Consider the following 16563-nt stretch of genomic DNA (forward strand, 5'->3'; position numbering starts at 1 on the left):
TTTGGGAATGGACACTTAAGGAAAGATAAGATCAAGAATGAATGAGCACCGGATGAATGTGGACAAAATAAAAAGTGAATGAACAGGATGAAACAAATACATTAAGGTAGCTTGGTCACATGCAGAAAACAGATAAAGATCAAATCACAAAGCTGTCATTTCCACTAAGTCTTTATTCCAAAGTTTTCCAAATCTGAAACACTTATTTTTCTCTCCATACATGCTTATCAAAGGTGCATGCATGTAGAACAGACACCATATTAGAAATCTGTCACCCATTTGAAATAGGATTCTACTATACTATTCATGTCAGACTGATCACCTGTTGATGCTAGATTGTTGTAATAGGGCTAAGATTACCGCATCCATCAAATATTAACACAATCTTTTAATGTAAGAGTATACTAGGCTGCAAGACAAAAAATAACAGAAAGAATTTGATATAATAGTCCCCAAATACAGGTTATTACTTCCATTCAGTACATACATGATTACATATTAAAGTTAAAAAATAACTGTTTTATTGTATGCCACCAAAAGTCTCATTTGTGAGACGGACAGCTATACACATTTGTCAAATAAATAAATACATGTCTACAGGCATATAAGGTTTGTACTAGATAAGCACAAAATCAGATTTTTAGGAAAACAGTGAAGGGATTATTTTATTTCTCTAATTTTAATCATGGAACAAGTGATTCATAAGTACTGAGATGAATCTCCAGCTACAGACATAATGTTAAAGATTAGATAAAGCAGTGCTGACATATAGCAGATGCTTCAGATTTTCAGGATGTACTTTAAAAAACAACAAACAAATAGGAACTACAAGTATGATGAAACAGAATTAGACATAAAGGCAAGAGTTGTTCTGAGAAGCAGAACAGTACGAAATCCCACACACATACATAAATCTGTTCCTGACTTTTGTAACTTTCCTAGGGCAGCAACATAATTTGGAGTGGTAGGATAGTCTCATACTACTGACTTTTCTATTCAATCATTCATTTGCTTCTAATTCATCATGGCCCAATAGAAAAGAATTTGCTAGGAAGTGCCTCCTTGAATTCTTGTAACCTTATAATCATAATTGTAACTAGATGTTTTATTTCCTTGAATCCTTTCTGATTGCCTTTGATTATTCTCAGATTTCTTGCTTCCACACTAGGTATGCAAAATATCCAAGCTTTAGCTTGATTACTACTATTTTCAGTGAGCAAACTGGTTTGATCTCCTCAAGCTCTGAATAATTTATGGTTCCATTCACTCAATGAACTCTCAACCATGTTCTTCAACAGCAAAATTCCAAAGCATTAAATTTTCTGTTAACCTTTTTTATTGTCTTTTTGTTGCAATTATTAAATAGATTACTAGTTAGAAATCTTACCAATTTTCTGAGAGCTACAAATAAATATCCTTAGAGACATGCTGCTACTACACAAAAAACTTTCTTCTCTTTCCCTTGCCCTTTAACAGAGATGATCCATCTCAAAATGGTATACTGGAGAAAGGACAATTAAAGGGGCAGCTTTTTCTTATGTGCTCTGGAAGGAAGGTTCAGAAATCTTCTTACATGAGAGAGGATAATTGTTTTTTGGGTTTCTGAAAGTGGCATGCTAGAAAAAGAGCTAATTTTTTTCCCCCTGAAAATTACAAAGTAGAGATTTGTGTGAAATTGTTTCGATACTTTCAGATATTGATGCGGCCACCAGGGGTCTTTTTTTTTGGATACTGCCAGGTGAAATGGATGCCATATCTGCACTACAGGGAACAAACGGACTGTCAGGAAAGTCCCAATATACCATTGACCTATAGTGGAGCCAGGGTAACCAATAGTGAACATGCCATAGTTGTCATTGGAAATAATATTTTTCATTCTATTGTGAATAATATTGACTAATTAATATTGTCTAATATAGGAGAACATGAAGAATAAAGTTCAACACTACAACAGAATTTTCTGTATTAAAAGTGACCATGCTTTTGGTTTCTGGACAAGATGTTTATCAGGTTCTTATTAGAAATGTTTTGAGGGTGAACTTTTACAACCTTTATAAAACACAATGAATTCTATCTGACAAGAGAGTTGGAAAGCAGCCAATATGGCATTAATACCTAAAGAAGAACAATATTTTACTTTTAACAAGAAACTGTGGGTCCATATCATTATTTAATAATGACAAGATGTTTACAATGGTTCTAGCTGATAGATTGAAAATAATTTTGCAAGAATTTATTCATGAGGATCAATGTGGCTTTTTACCCAAAAGACAGTTAAAGGACATTAGAAATGTGTTGGACATTTTGGAGTAATCGAAGGAACATAATGAAAACCAAGTTCCATTGATTTTCTTAGATTTTGGGAAAGCCTTTGACAATTTGATCTGGGATTTCTCCTTCAAGGTTTTGGGAGATATGAATTTTAACGAGAAGTTTATAAAATGGGTAAGATCAGTTTACACTCCATCTAACAAAATCCTGTGAGCTACAAAAAAGAACAAGACATGGATGCCCATTATCTCCTCTATTCTTTATTTTGGTTCTTGAAATACTGAATATAGAATTGTAGAAATAATGATTAAAAAAGGAATGTACCAGTTAAGGGCTTTTGCAGATAACTTGGTGTTGGTTCTGGAAGATCCCTTAAAAGAAACTGAAATATTAATGGACAAATTAAAAGAAGGCGAAGATGTCAAAAATATGAAACTAGAACATCAAACAGAATTGATGAATAAAATGGGTCTTAAGTTGAGCAGAAGGTAAAATATCTGGGTATCACTATGACAAATATTAAGCTATGTTATTTAAAAAAAAACCTATGTTAAGACCTGGAGTCAAGTTAAAAAAGACATGTTAAGGTAGGAGTAATTAGAACTGTCATTACTGGGGAGAATTTGTGATAATAATTAATGTCTTGTCTGGAATGATGATTTTGTTTCAGACAATACCTGTTGTTACAATGAATACACCATTTAAACAGTGACAGAAGGACACGTTAGTCTGATTATTCAACATTTCAGTTCACAGACTGTATTATGCCAGAAGGTAATTCTGATTTTATAATAGAATGTGACACAAAAAATGTATCCACTGTTGCTTCGCCTTATGCAAGAAGTAAGTCACTATATTATTCAATCCAACAACAATGATTTTTAAAATCCTGGCTTAATAGCAAAACATACCAATTCCTACAGTAAGGGTTCATGAATACACTTTTAACACTGAATTATTGGGGAAAGAAAAGTCCTTTCTATCCAGCAACCTTGTTCCATCCTGCATATACCTTGGTAGTTGGGGACCCTCCAAAGCATTTTTGAGGCATACTAAAGGGCAAAGAACAGTTCAGCTGGATATCTTATGTAAGTCTTTCTTCATAATTGATTTTCTTCACCACTGCTTAATCTTATCAAGAGTGAATACCCGGTTTTGAAAATGGGGAGCAGAACCTTTCATACATCAAAGATAAGAGATTATCAAGTATAATAAAGACAAAGATTGAAACAGAAAAAAATATTAGGAATACCATAAATTCTCAGCCATCTCTTCCTCATGGCAAGTATGACTCACAAATATGAAGCTGAACAACTCAGCCCAAAGTTACTGGTTTCAGACAGCAGGGCTTATATCTGTAATGTTACAGCTGCTTTTCTAAACAAATAAATGGCATTAGGAGATCAAATCATGGATACTTCATATCTTTACATTGGAACTTAATTTAGCCTGCTCATTTCTCTGGTACATTAAGCAGCCTTTAGATATGCACTTACTGTACTATTGTTGTGTGGGCCAACACAGATCTTTTTAAATGGAGATAAAGTTATAGGTCCTCAAGTTATCAGTGGCAGTTGGTGAAGATCAGAGCTAACTTCTAGCTTTCAGAGCTGGTTCCCAGAAAACAACAATGGGAAAACCACTACCTCCATGTCATAGCTTTGGGAAATTGATGAGCTTGATTGACCATATGTGAGAAATAGGATGCAAGGCAAGACAGATCTTCTAATTCAGGAGGCTCTTAAAATGTTTGTGATACTTGTTTGCAAACTCTCTTTTCACAAAGAAATGTGCACAACTACTACTTGGCTAATGTATTCATCGGCTAATAATATAAAACAGTAGAAGTAAACAAAAGTATAAATAATATAAATAGCAGCAAGAATCCAACCTTTTATTTCACTGATAAAGTGGTGGCTCTAATTATGATTTTGAGACCCATATCAGTGTCACAAGGAGTGTAGAAGAAAGAAGGACATTTTGACTCTGTTATTAGTCATTTTACTTATGTTATGGTAAGTTGCCTTGATTTGGCTTCTGGGTGTTTCATCTTAAATGCATCCATAGAGAACTATAATAGAATTCTATAATGAACAATCTCAGATGCATCCAAAATTAGATAAAAGGGGAAATTATTAAGAAGCTAGGAATACATTGGCATTTTGAATCAGAGAACTTGATTCATTAAAGATCCTTATGGTAGTCAAGAAAGAAATAAAATTAAAAGAAGTCCTTTTTATCTACTTTCAAGCTATCAAAGTAGATAGCTTGTGTGCTTAATTTAAATCACAAGAGTCTGCACTGAAAGAAATCATTTCATTCGTGACAAATCTGATGTTTTCCATGACTGATCAACCAAATAAACTAATTACATGAAAGAATGTTTAAGTCATATATAATGACTTATATAACTTTGTTAACAGGCTTAAAGAACTATAAAGGAAATATATTTATATAGAACTATATAGGAAATATTTATTTATTTATAGAATAAATAAGTAAGTGAGTAAGTAAATAAAGGGGTTATATGGCCTTGTCTTATGCAAGTCTAAATTCTTTGCTTTGGTGCCAAAATTCTCAGAACATAGGACTGGTTTAGCAAATGCTGCTGACACACAGCTGCACTAAGAAAGAACAGATGTGAGCCAGACATTCAAAGCAAGTAGTGGAAAGATAGCAAACAAACTAACCAACACATACTAGAGCTGAAACTGCCTTGACTTTGCAATGTTTCCATTGCTGGTTTACCTTCCTACTCTATTTACTGAAAAGTAGATGTTTCAAGTGAATTTAAATGTCATTTCAGCAGCAGTGGGGACAATGTCTCTGAGTATAGAAGTCATGAAGTAGAGTGCCCCAGTAGATATAGAACTTTTTTTTAAATGTCAGCCAGAGAACTGTCATCCTCCTACTACAATATGCTCAGAAATGTCTACAGTGTGGAATTCAGAATGGATGAGCTAGGCAAGCAGATCCCTGGCAATAACAGAAGTGTGCTCCGTATGCCTTAAGAAACTATATGATCATTCCTGTTCAGTCCAGTGTTCTGTTTTCCCCCTATGCTTTCTCCCTTAAAAACTTAAGAGCATATACCAGGGGCATCCATAAAGGGCAAGTGATGACATGAGATACACCATGGCTTATACCAGACACCTATGGTACACATCAGAACATGGACTGAAGAATACCAATATCTCCTACATTCCCACTTCACAGAGTAAGTCCACAAGACTATTTCATCTCATCAGTATTGAGTGTTTCATATACATTCTGCTACATGATGACAACCGTGCATTATCACACCAGGAAAGCTGTCAGTTGTCAAGCCTTCTACTTGATAAGGGCTGCTTTGTAACAAATACTTAGAACATAGAAGTGACAGAGAAAGTCACATGTAAGTACTTTATCATCAAAGGAAGATATGTGAATAACACCTTAATCAACATAAGGAAGCTGAAATCCTTCCCTCAAAGAATCTGATAACAAATCCCCATAGGCAACAACTGGTCAAGGATAATTGAACTTCCCTAACCAAAAAAAGGGGGGGGGCAACTAGTAGTAGTTTTCATCTATATGCATACATCAACTAAACATTCAACTCTTCCACTTGTTTGGAGAGTAAGTTACAATTGGCTGGGTTCAGAAATTGCACTAAATCACGGTTTTTTTTGCTTCTGACTTAATGTGTGGTTCTAGTCCTTGGCTATAAGAGAAGAAAAAAGTTGACATTTTGGAGAAAACTAAACCATTACCACAGCAAGCCAAAAAGCCTTAGATAATCAGACCACTCACCATATGACTTTAGAACTTAATTTTTGAATAAATCACAAGTAGGTAGAATCCACAAACTAAGCCACAAACTTTGATTTACCAATGACAATATTTGAGTTCAGACAGACCATATTTTAGCTTAATATTTTCAGTGACTCTTTCACTGAGAACTATGAATGGGTGAAGATGACAAACCATCTTACATTCTTACTAACTTAAGTAAATCAAATGGGTTAGAGAACATTTCTTTTTTACTGTGAAATGTTTAGAAAATACCAGCCTGAGACTGGGACCCTTAATGAGCATGAGACTCTTAAATCTCAGGGTCATGGATAGCAGACCTCCAAGGTCCCTTCTGTTGTTTTGTTAGGTTGTGGGTTATCACTATCACACCAGATGTATGCAACTTGCAAATGCATTTAAAATATTAGAATGTATTCATATTTTCAGAAAGTTGGAGAAAGGAAACTTGCATTTCTATACAGAGTTAAGTACTCAAGGCACTTAATTTCAATGCTCTTGTCACTGCTGTATCAGAATGGACCACTGCAATGATCTTTATATGGGGCTGCCTTTGAAAATTGGTGCATAGTGAAACAGTTCACAAGCTGACAAGTAATAGCCACTACAAGCATATAACAGCAGTGTTATGGATGCTAAATTAATCTACATCTGGTAAACTAGAAAAGGGTGCTGCTTTTAACTTTTAAAGCCTTACAAGGCCTGACTTGAAAATACCTTCAGACTGACTTTTCCGGATAAAACCAATACACTCACTCCATCAGATGGGGATAATTAGGGTTGCCTCAACTTACAGGGTGAGATGAAACAGTTGAGGGTTTAGAGCCAGCATTTTTCCATGGTGGTCCTCACTTTACAGTAAAGCTTCCTTTCCAGAGTTTAGGAAGTATCTATTCTCAAACCTTTATTTATTAAATCCATATAATGATTCTTTCCTTCAGGAAGGGCTTGGAGATGGATCTGTTCCACAGGGCATTTAAAATCTAACAATATTAGCTACAATTGTGGGTCAGAAGCATGGTTTTTATCCTCTGAATATTAAACTGCTACTCTGATATTTTATTTTTGATTATACTGTACATTATTGTTTGGTTACACCACAGAGAGTTGATCTGAAATTTATGGAATAAATGTAGTAAATAATGCATTTACTCAGGACCATCTAAGTTTCCTAAAGATCAGAATACAAGTAACCTAATGTGTACCTAAACTAAAAAATAACTTTGTGGTCTAGAAAAACTTTCTGCAAAAAACAGGAAAGACACTACTCCCCCCTCAAAAAGAGTAAAGGATAGAACCAGGCCTAACCTCAAGATATGTACCAAAAGTGAGTAATTCAAAGCTCCGTTATAATAGATGTAGGGAGTATACCTAGAAGAATGTAGGAATTCTTCAATAAAACAGGTCAATAAAAGCAACTTATTAAGAACTGAACTACTCAGAATTAGCTTCATATTTTTTTTTACTATGTGTGTTACCTGCATGGAATCAAAGAAAGCAAAGAAAATGTATCTTATTTTCATTTGTTTGTTTTACCATCCTCCACAAACTTATATACTAGAATGATATTGAAAAATACAGTACTTGGGAAAGTGTCTTTGAAAAAAAGACTCCTGGAAAGTGGTAAGAGAACAAAGCAATTGCCTTTTTTTTAAACTTTTGTACTGTTGGTTTTTATTGTTGTTAGCCGCCCTGAGTCCTCTGGGAGATAGGGCGGCATATAAGTCCCATAATAAATAAATAAATAATACTACCAAAAAGGTGTCTGTTTCTGTAGACACAAAAACTTTTCATTATTTAAGATGCACATTTAAGATCAGAGAAGCTAAACTACTACAAAGCTTCCCTTTTCTATTTGCAAAATGACCATCTAAGAATAAAGTGGAATTCTGTGGTGAATACAGAACCCTATAATACTGGCAAGGTGCTTAAATAAATAAGGTATTTGAAAGGAGTAGGGGACACCAAGTAAGGCAAGTGTCTTCTTCCTACAGTGGCTCTCAATACCAATGTTGTGGTTTGAGAAATATTCTTGTCATCATCTGAAATTCTTACATCACATTTGTTTTCCATAAAGAGCCAAGAATATACATATAAAACATTTATGTTGTCAGCTCCATAAGAAATTTTCAAAGAGACATTGCTCTTAACACTAGCAGAATGACTCTTTTTGACATAGCCATATTCCCAGTTACAATTTAAAATCCAATACAGGTAGTCCTCGACTTACGATCAAAATTGAGCCCAAAATTTCTATTAAGTGAGACATTTGATAAGTGAGTTTTACCCCATTTTATGACCTTTCTTGCCACAATTCTTAAGTGAATTACTGCAGTTGATAAGTTACTAATCTGGTTAAGTGAATCTGGGTACCCCATTGACTGTAAAAAGTGATCATGTGATCCTGGGACATTGCAATGGTCATAAACAGGAACCAGTTGCCAAGCATCTGAATTTTGATCACATGATCCTGTGGATGATGCAAAGGTTGTAACTCTGAAAAGCGGTCATAAGTCACTTTTTCCAGTGTAAATACAGAACTACCTGCAGTCTGTATGTAGCAAAAGAACATTTATAATGGTAGGGTTTAGAGGGAAACATCTAATTCTAGTTGCAAATATTATTTATATCAAGAGACAGAAAAATATATTTGACTTCAAAAATACAGCCCAAATACACCCCAGGAGTCTTAGAATTCATTTTAAGATGCATAAAAAAGATGTAACTTGCTATTTTACCCACCCTCATTCATTCTAGTGCTTTTGTGACTAAATTAAATCTCATTAACACAAGAGTTTTGAATCAAGTTAACTATGCCATTCCTGTTATTATGTTAGCTACACCACCCCAGCTATTTTCTAATAAAGAAGTTCTTATGAGGTGGTTCTGAATCTCTGCAAAACACACCTGCATTTGGCTGGCAGACAGGGTACTTTTTTTTGACTTTGATCTAAAGGTGCTCAGACATAACAGATTTTGGAAACTCTGAAAATGGCAGTGTTTGGGGAGATAGAGAGGTCTGTGATATACCGTAACTGTTAAAATCCAACTGTTCAAAAGTTTTTCTTTTCATTGAGCAAACACATTTTAAGTTTACCTTATTTTAGGAAACTGCATCAATCATTAAGCTACATCAAAACAAGCCACCGAGGCACTAAAGATATCCATTCCCAACACATTTTCTTGTTCAAGGTGAGAACCTTGAAAAACATTGCTTCAGAGACAAGTATGCATTTAAACTTAATGTACGTGTGTGCATGGGGAGAGTCCAAGGCGATCCCTTTATTACCTCAATAAACAAACCTCAATAAACAAAGTTTAAGAGGAGGAAAACTGATACCCGCCCTGCTCTTTCTGATTTGCCCCAAAACCCCGAGAACTTCATACAGCATTCTTGGGCAAAGAATTTGCTAGTTTATGGACACGAGCATGAACTAACTTGTAACTTTAGTTGAGAGGGAAAATAAGGCTCTAAAAAGGCGGGCGGGGGGTGGGGAACCCGTAACACCCGGTTGGGGATTGAAGTACGGTAGTAGCAACGAAAGTGAGACCGATCGCCCCATTTCCTCAACTCTCCCCGCCGCCCCCTCTCGCCTTTCCTCTTTCTCTCCAGCCCCGCGCAAAAGGGGAGAAGGGCCACGAGGCTGCCAGGCGTGCCGGGAGCAGCCTCGAGGCAAGGGGGACCGCGCTAGCAGCGGAAATGTGCCCGAAGGGGAAGGGACTACCGCCGAGCAGCGGCAGACTTCGAGGCCGGGGCGCTTTCTCCCCGGTGCCCGGGGTTTGGGTGGGGAGAGCAAGTGCCAGTCACCCTTCTTCGTGCCTCTCCTTCCTCATCCCTCCGCCCTCTTTCCCATGTGCCCGGCATGAAGCCTCCTCCCGCCGAGGAGGAAGGGGGAGACAAGAGCCAAAAGGAAATGCAGCCGCTGGGAATGGGGAATGAGGGAGGGGGGGGAACGCGCGAAAGGAAAGCCTGCTTCTGTTGTAGACGAAGCCCGGGGGGGGGCGTGAGGGAGGGGGAGAGAGGGGGAGGCAGGTCTGCCCTTGCCACCGGCTCCCGCTTCTTCTCCCACGCACAAAGCTCCCGGAGGAAGGTGGCAGGCCAGGGAAGGCAGGGCGCGCTTCGCTGCGAGGCTGGCTTCTCTCTCTCTCTCTCTCTCCCCTTCCCCCCCCTCCCCATTCTCGCCCGCCTTCCCCTCTCATCTTGCCGTCCCTTCCGCCGGCGCGGCACTGACCTTGGCTTCTCCATTGCACAGAGCCATAGAGCCGGCTGGAGACAAACGCCAGACGTGGGGGGGACGAGAAGGACGAGCGAGCTCTCCGCGCCCCTCCGTCTGCGCCGAACCCAGCAGGGCGAGAGTCGAAGCTGCCCGCGGAAGAACCGCTAACGCCGCTGAGGTTCTGTCTCCGCCGCCGAGATGAGCTAATCCCGCCGCCCGCCCCGCGAAGACGCGCCTCCCGCGAGGAGGAGCCGGGTCCCCGCGACCCGCCTTCTTCGGGGCCGACCGGGCGTGCGAGAGAGAGAGAGAGACAGAGAGAGAGAACGGCAAGCGGCCGCGCGCCTAGCCCGCCTACTGACGACCGACCGAGGCGCCAGAGGAGGAGGAGGGAAATGAATACATAAAACGCTGCTTCCTGGAAGTCTTTTTCAGCGGGAAAGGCGAAAGGAGGAGGAGCAGATTAAACATTTTGTTTTGTTCTTTCAAGGAGGATCTGGGAAGGAGCAGCCGCGGGGTGAAGAAGCAACATCCAGCGCTCTCCTAACTCCCTATCGGCCTATCCCGTTTCCAAAAGGGAATAAATAAAACGGGCCTGAAAAAATTAACGAGTACCCGTGGTTGGAACTGTCAAGAGCAGGGGTCTTCAAACTTGGCCCTTTTGTGACTTGTGGACTTCAACTCCCAGAATTCCTCAGCCAGCCATGCTGGCTGAGGAATTCTGGGAGTTGAAGTCCACAAGTTTAGTTTATTAGTTTTTATTAAATTTTTATACCGCCCTTCTCCCGAGGGACTCAGGGCGGTGAACAGGGCATATGATAAAAATACAAAACTACAAAAGTTAAAATAGAATTAAATTAATGCCCAAGATAAAACAGTAAAATATACAAATATTTAAAACCCAAATTAACTCCCCATCAGGCCAGGCCAGCTTGTTCAAACAGGTGGGTCTTTAACCCGCGCCGGAAGGAGCGGAGATCCGGTGACATCCGGAGCTCCACCGGCAGTTGATTCCACAAAGCCGGGGCGCCCACAGAGAAGGCCCTCCCCCTGGGGGCCACCAGCCGGCATTCTCTGACTGGAGGCACCCTGAGGAGGCCCTCTCTGTGGGAACGCACAGGGCGGAGGGGAGTTGACGCCGGCAGCAGGTGGTCCCCGAGGTATTCCGGACCCATGCCAAGTTTGAAGACCCCTGGTCAAGAGGCTGGGACTTGCAACAAGAAATCTTTTTATCTTTCCCAGTGGCTTTAATATTCTGCACTCAATTAAATCACGGGGTACTTTTTCTTGCGTAACCATGAGGAGAGGTGAATGCCTGTGAAAAATATAATCCCCCATCTTCTCGCATCTCTCTTTTTGTCAAGATCAGATGTGTTATCTCTCCAATTCAATTATTTTGTTCTCTTAAGATGGAAGTTTCCCTTACAGTGGAAGCTGGTCCTAGTATAGAAACTAATGCAAAAGAAACAGTTATGAGTTTAAACTCCTTTCTTCTGATTTACGGAGATCATCTCAAAAATTCTTATTACAGTTTTTCCCCTTCAGCCAAGCAGTAGGATAGGCCAAAGTGAGACTTAGCTACAGAACTGGTCAATGTCACTGAATTGGTTTCAGGAAACTGATCAAATCCCTTCTGAAATTTGTAACTAAGCTATGGAACTTCACAGACCATGACTAGTGCTTGCTATTTTAAAAACAGGAAACAAAACTGGTTTGTAAATTATTGAGCATAGAGAAAACAGTATCTAATCATAACAGAAAATAGTATTTAAAAATGTCCACTTCAGAATTTCCATCCCACTAGTATGCCATTACATACATTTAATACATTAAAAAATATATTACATTTATTTGCTACCCATCTCATTGCAAGGTTCACTTATTATTATTTATTTATTTATTATTTGGATTTGTATACCGCCCCTCTCCCGAAGGACTCGGGGCGGTGTACACGGCAATTAAAACACTATATACAACACATAATATATAAAAATTAAATTAAACAAGTAGTCCTGAACAATAAAACACATTCTAACATTTTAAATTTTAAATCTAAAATCTAAAATCCCAGTCCCTCAGTCCAGGCCGGCAAGTTCGAATAGCCAAGTCTTCAGATCGCGGCGGAAAGAGCGAACTTCACTGTGACCTGCTCCCAAATGTCATAAAATAAATAAAATAGGTTGCCTGCATCAAAAGGAAATACTGTAGACCCCCATTGCTGAACTCAAAGGCCTTTACCTATTCTTGACTTGCCAGCATAATTTGTTGTCACCCATTATCTTTCCAGTTTTTCCAATCTTTGGACTTCCCTTCAGTGGAAGAGCAGAGGATGTTTTGGGCTTTATTTGGACATATCTTGAAAGAGATGTAAGTTAAGTGTTGTGACATCACACATACCTACAAAAAGAGCAGCACTTGTGGTACAGCGGCATTACTCTGCTTTTACTGTTTGGATAAAAGTTTTGGATCCTATAGATGTCTCTACATGAGTTTCAAGAACTAATCCTTAGTCAATCTGATCAACAGAACTTCAAATTATTTGAAATCAACATTGTTATGATCATAAATGGGAAACATGAAAATTGGGATCTCACCCAATAAATTTAATATTTGGTATTCTAGGCAGCATTTCACCTCCTTGATTAAACAACATTGGTTTTATGTTATAAACAATATATTATTACCTTAGATGCTATCCATTTAAATAAGAAAAAAGAAACCATGTTTTTGGTACTAGCATAAGGGCAACCTGGCCTTCTCTCTGATGATGTGCCTTAGGATCAACCGTTTGACTGTGGCTTTCAAAGGTAAAGTGGCAAAGATCTGATATGGCATAATGGATTGTACTACTTCAGAATCTTGGGGGGGGTGTGTCAAGGAAGGACACTGGTTGAAATGTTCTGTTCTGGGGAAGAAAAACAACAAAAAGTAACTTCATATGTCTAAGGGCGGTATTGTGTAGGATGAAATGATTAATGAACTTCACAGAAATGCTACATTTGGATATGTCACCAGGATTTGTTTAACACAGGCTGAAATGAGTTTAGCTAGTTTATGGTATCAGTACAGTACATAACAGATAGTATAATTCCATGGCATTTTTTTAGGTTGATGGATCCTCAGGTATTCTTATAAGGGTGATAGCAAAGTTTCCTTTATACATCATAGTCACTAACAGCTCCTCTGATTACCCTGTGCCTCACATCAAATAGCCATGTTCATCAAAAGTAACATAGCTATTTATACATTACCCTTAACATCCGCCTGCAGATTGAAGAGACAACTTCCCACTGTCCCAACATGGTCTCAGTTTTCCAGCCAAATATGGAAAGTGTTTTTTCAATTATTAGATGATCACTTTGGTAAGTAAACAGGACAATATGTCCTCCAGGAGGGAACAATCTGCATATGCAACAGGTAGGTGTGTGGCAAAGTTCATCGCAGTCTGCAAATACAGCCAAACTGTATTCACTTCTTTCACAATTCTCTACATGTTCAGTCTGAGAGTTGACTTTTGTGACAATTCATCCCCATTTTCAACTTCCACATTTTGCTGAACAAACAATAGATTTTATATGTTCATCATTACTGGAGTACCTGAACCTGAGATCAAGATCTACTAAGTTTTCCAATAATTAATATACTTGTACAGGTGCAGTAGCATGTGCCTAAAGCCTATTCCTTCCTTTAGCTGAATGCAACAAAAAAGATAAAAGAAAAAAATTATTGATATAAAGGATGAAGCTAGAATAAGCTTAAAAGTCAAGACTCGACAATCAATGGAATATTGCTCCCACTTTCTGAATGCATGTTTGTTAAAGTGATGATAGATTTATTATGATGTTCAGTTAAGTAAATCATAGTTCACTGGTTCCATGTGCCAGTTGAACATCAGGCTGGAAGCACATTTTCCAAATTCTTTTTCTAGCAGCTTCCCTTAGAAAAAGCTGTTTTTCCTATTTGGGAATCAGGCTGGAAGCGACATTGTAATTTAAGAATTGGCTGCCCCAGAAGATATTCACAACTATCTCTCCTCTTCCTTGTCACAATAGACCAGGGGTAGGCAACCTTGGCACTTTTATGATTCGTGGACTTCAACTCCCAGAATTCCTGAGCCAGCATAGCTGGCTCAGGAATTCTGGGAGTTGAAGTCCACAAGTCATAAAAGAGCCAAGGTTGCCGACCCCTGCAATAGACCATGACTGTAAATCAATTGTAGGTACAGTAATTGTGTAGCTTTTGCAATATTCACTATTGTAGGAATATATCTGTACAGTCATATTTTCAGCTGATGTAAAACCATTCAAAAGTACGTAAAAATCATTCAATAGCTTTGACTTCAGCAAATGTTTAACAAATTTGATCCACTTTTGATTAACTTGGCAAATTAACAAGAGTGAAGTTCAAGGTTGTGTGATTGTTTCTTTGAGTAATTCTACTTTTTCAGTTCACTGAGTTTATGAAAGGAAAAACAGATGTTTTCAGCTGCAGTCACCAAAATTACAATTTGCTATAAAGGCTGAATTCCATGATCTGGAAAAAGCCCTTCCTGTTCCAGAATTTTCTCAGGGTAGCACATGCCTTATTCCAACTTTTCATATCTAGACTGGAACATCATTCAGAGAGGCTGTAACTCAGTTTTCATTGACAAAGTTTTCCCTCTGTTATTATTAAGAACTCTGTACAGCTCTACTTTCTCTAGCAGACAAAGACCTTAGATAATTACATTTAAGAATGTATTCATGCGAACAATTTTCTATGTCCTCAGATTTAACTCCTGGGGCTTTCCCTACATCCTTTTTTTGTCAATGGCCATGTTGCTGCCGGATTTGTTTTTCATTGCTTCATAGCCAAATTTGATTCAATCTTTAGTGTGACTATATTTTTTCTTACTTTACTATTATTCTACCACATTCTCAAATAAGTCCTGGGGTTTATGGCAGTATCATATAATAACAACTATAAATACCTTCTTCTTATTACAGGTTCCCTAAAATAACAAACAATGTCAAATATTAAAGATCTCTTAAACAGCACTGTTTTTTCATTGCCTTCTTAAATGTGGAGAGAGAGAATACTATGAGATCTGTCTAGGAGAACTTTTTCAAAGGGTTGGGGCCATAACCAAGAAACACTTTCTTGTTCTCCCACCCATCCAAAGGCTCATAGAGATGACACTCAGCATCTCCACATAGAATGCATAGATCAGACAGGTACCATCTACTTGAAGCAGTAGATGCATATACAGTATCTGGGCACCAAACCATATATGGCTTTAGAAACCAAAGCCATTTCAAATTATATTTGCAAACTAGAAACTATGGTATTATATACATTATATACGTAGAGTGGCCTTTATATATGTAGAGTGGGTGAGCTGCTGCATTTTGTACCATGTGCTGTGGTTGCTTTTTCTCAGTGCCTGGAGGCTGTAGAGGTCTAAATGGGCAACAACAGGCCTCAACTATACCCAGGCAAGATGGAGTAGCTATTGGTGCAAAGGACCTCAAGATCAAGTTGTTTATCATTGTTAACGCTGGATGGAGTTGCACTAACCCAGACAGATCCCTTGTCAACTTGATGGTCTTCTTGGACTGACAACTCCTGCTCAAAGAGCAGGTGGCAGTTGTAGCTAGGAGACCTTTCAACATAGTCAAAAGTGAATCCAAGCCTGGGGTTTCCTCCCAAGTGTTACAATGTTACAAAGTTGAACTTCCCACCCAAGCACTATGTAATTATCCAAGTTCCCCAATAGAATACTTTGGTGGGCTTTGGTTCCCATGGGACAAATTATTGTTTAGTCTAACCTTAAAACTACTCATCCCCCTTCCCACTACTGTGGCAACCGAAAACGAAGAAAAAATGGCTTCAGCCAAGATCATTGCACTATTGACACCTTATATGGCATGGATCCAGAGTATTTGAGGAGCTGTTATCTCCCCAGTGGGGGACAGCTCTTAGAACTTTGAATCCAGGTCATAGAAAGCCCTGGATGGTCCCTTATAATATTGACCAGTTGTTAAGTGACCAGTTGTAAGTTGAGGATTACTGGTACAGAATCAAGCAGTTTCTTCAGAGACAATTCTAAGGCCAGAATGCAGAGAAGAGAGGTTGACCTGTGCTAGACAGCTACCCAAGGCCTGCTTATTTGTGAAGGAAGGAATGAATAATGGAAGGAAGGGAGGGAGGGAAGGAAGGACTCAAGAGTGTGGGCAGAATAGTAGAATTTGGGTTGTTTGTTCTCTCTTCTTCCTCCTTGTCTTCTTTTCTTTAGTATATTGTCAAA

General features: G+C 38.6%; 1 protein-coding gene across 1 annotated transcript in view; it reads right to left on the reverse strand.

Moving 5' to 3' along the window:
* GMPS (guanine monophosphate synthase) overlaps nt 1-10482 on the reverse strand; it is a 47843-nt gene extending 37361 nt beyond the window's left edge. The window contains exon 1 of the mRNA XM_081328636.1: nt 10296-10482. Coding sequence (XP_081184762.1) covers nt 10296-10322 — 27 coding nt within the window. The 5' untranslated portion in view covers nt 10323-10482. The remainder of the gene's footprint in view (nt 1-10295) is intronic.
* Between the last annotated feature and the right edge of the window lie 6081 nt (nt 10483-16563).

This window comes from Vipera berus (genome assembly GCF_964194415.1).
Source record: "Vipera berus genome assembly, chromosome: 5".
In the NCBI taxonomy this organism is placed as follows: Eukaryota; Metazoa; Chordata; class Lepidosauria; order Squamata; family Viperidae; genus Vipera; species Vipera berus.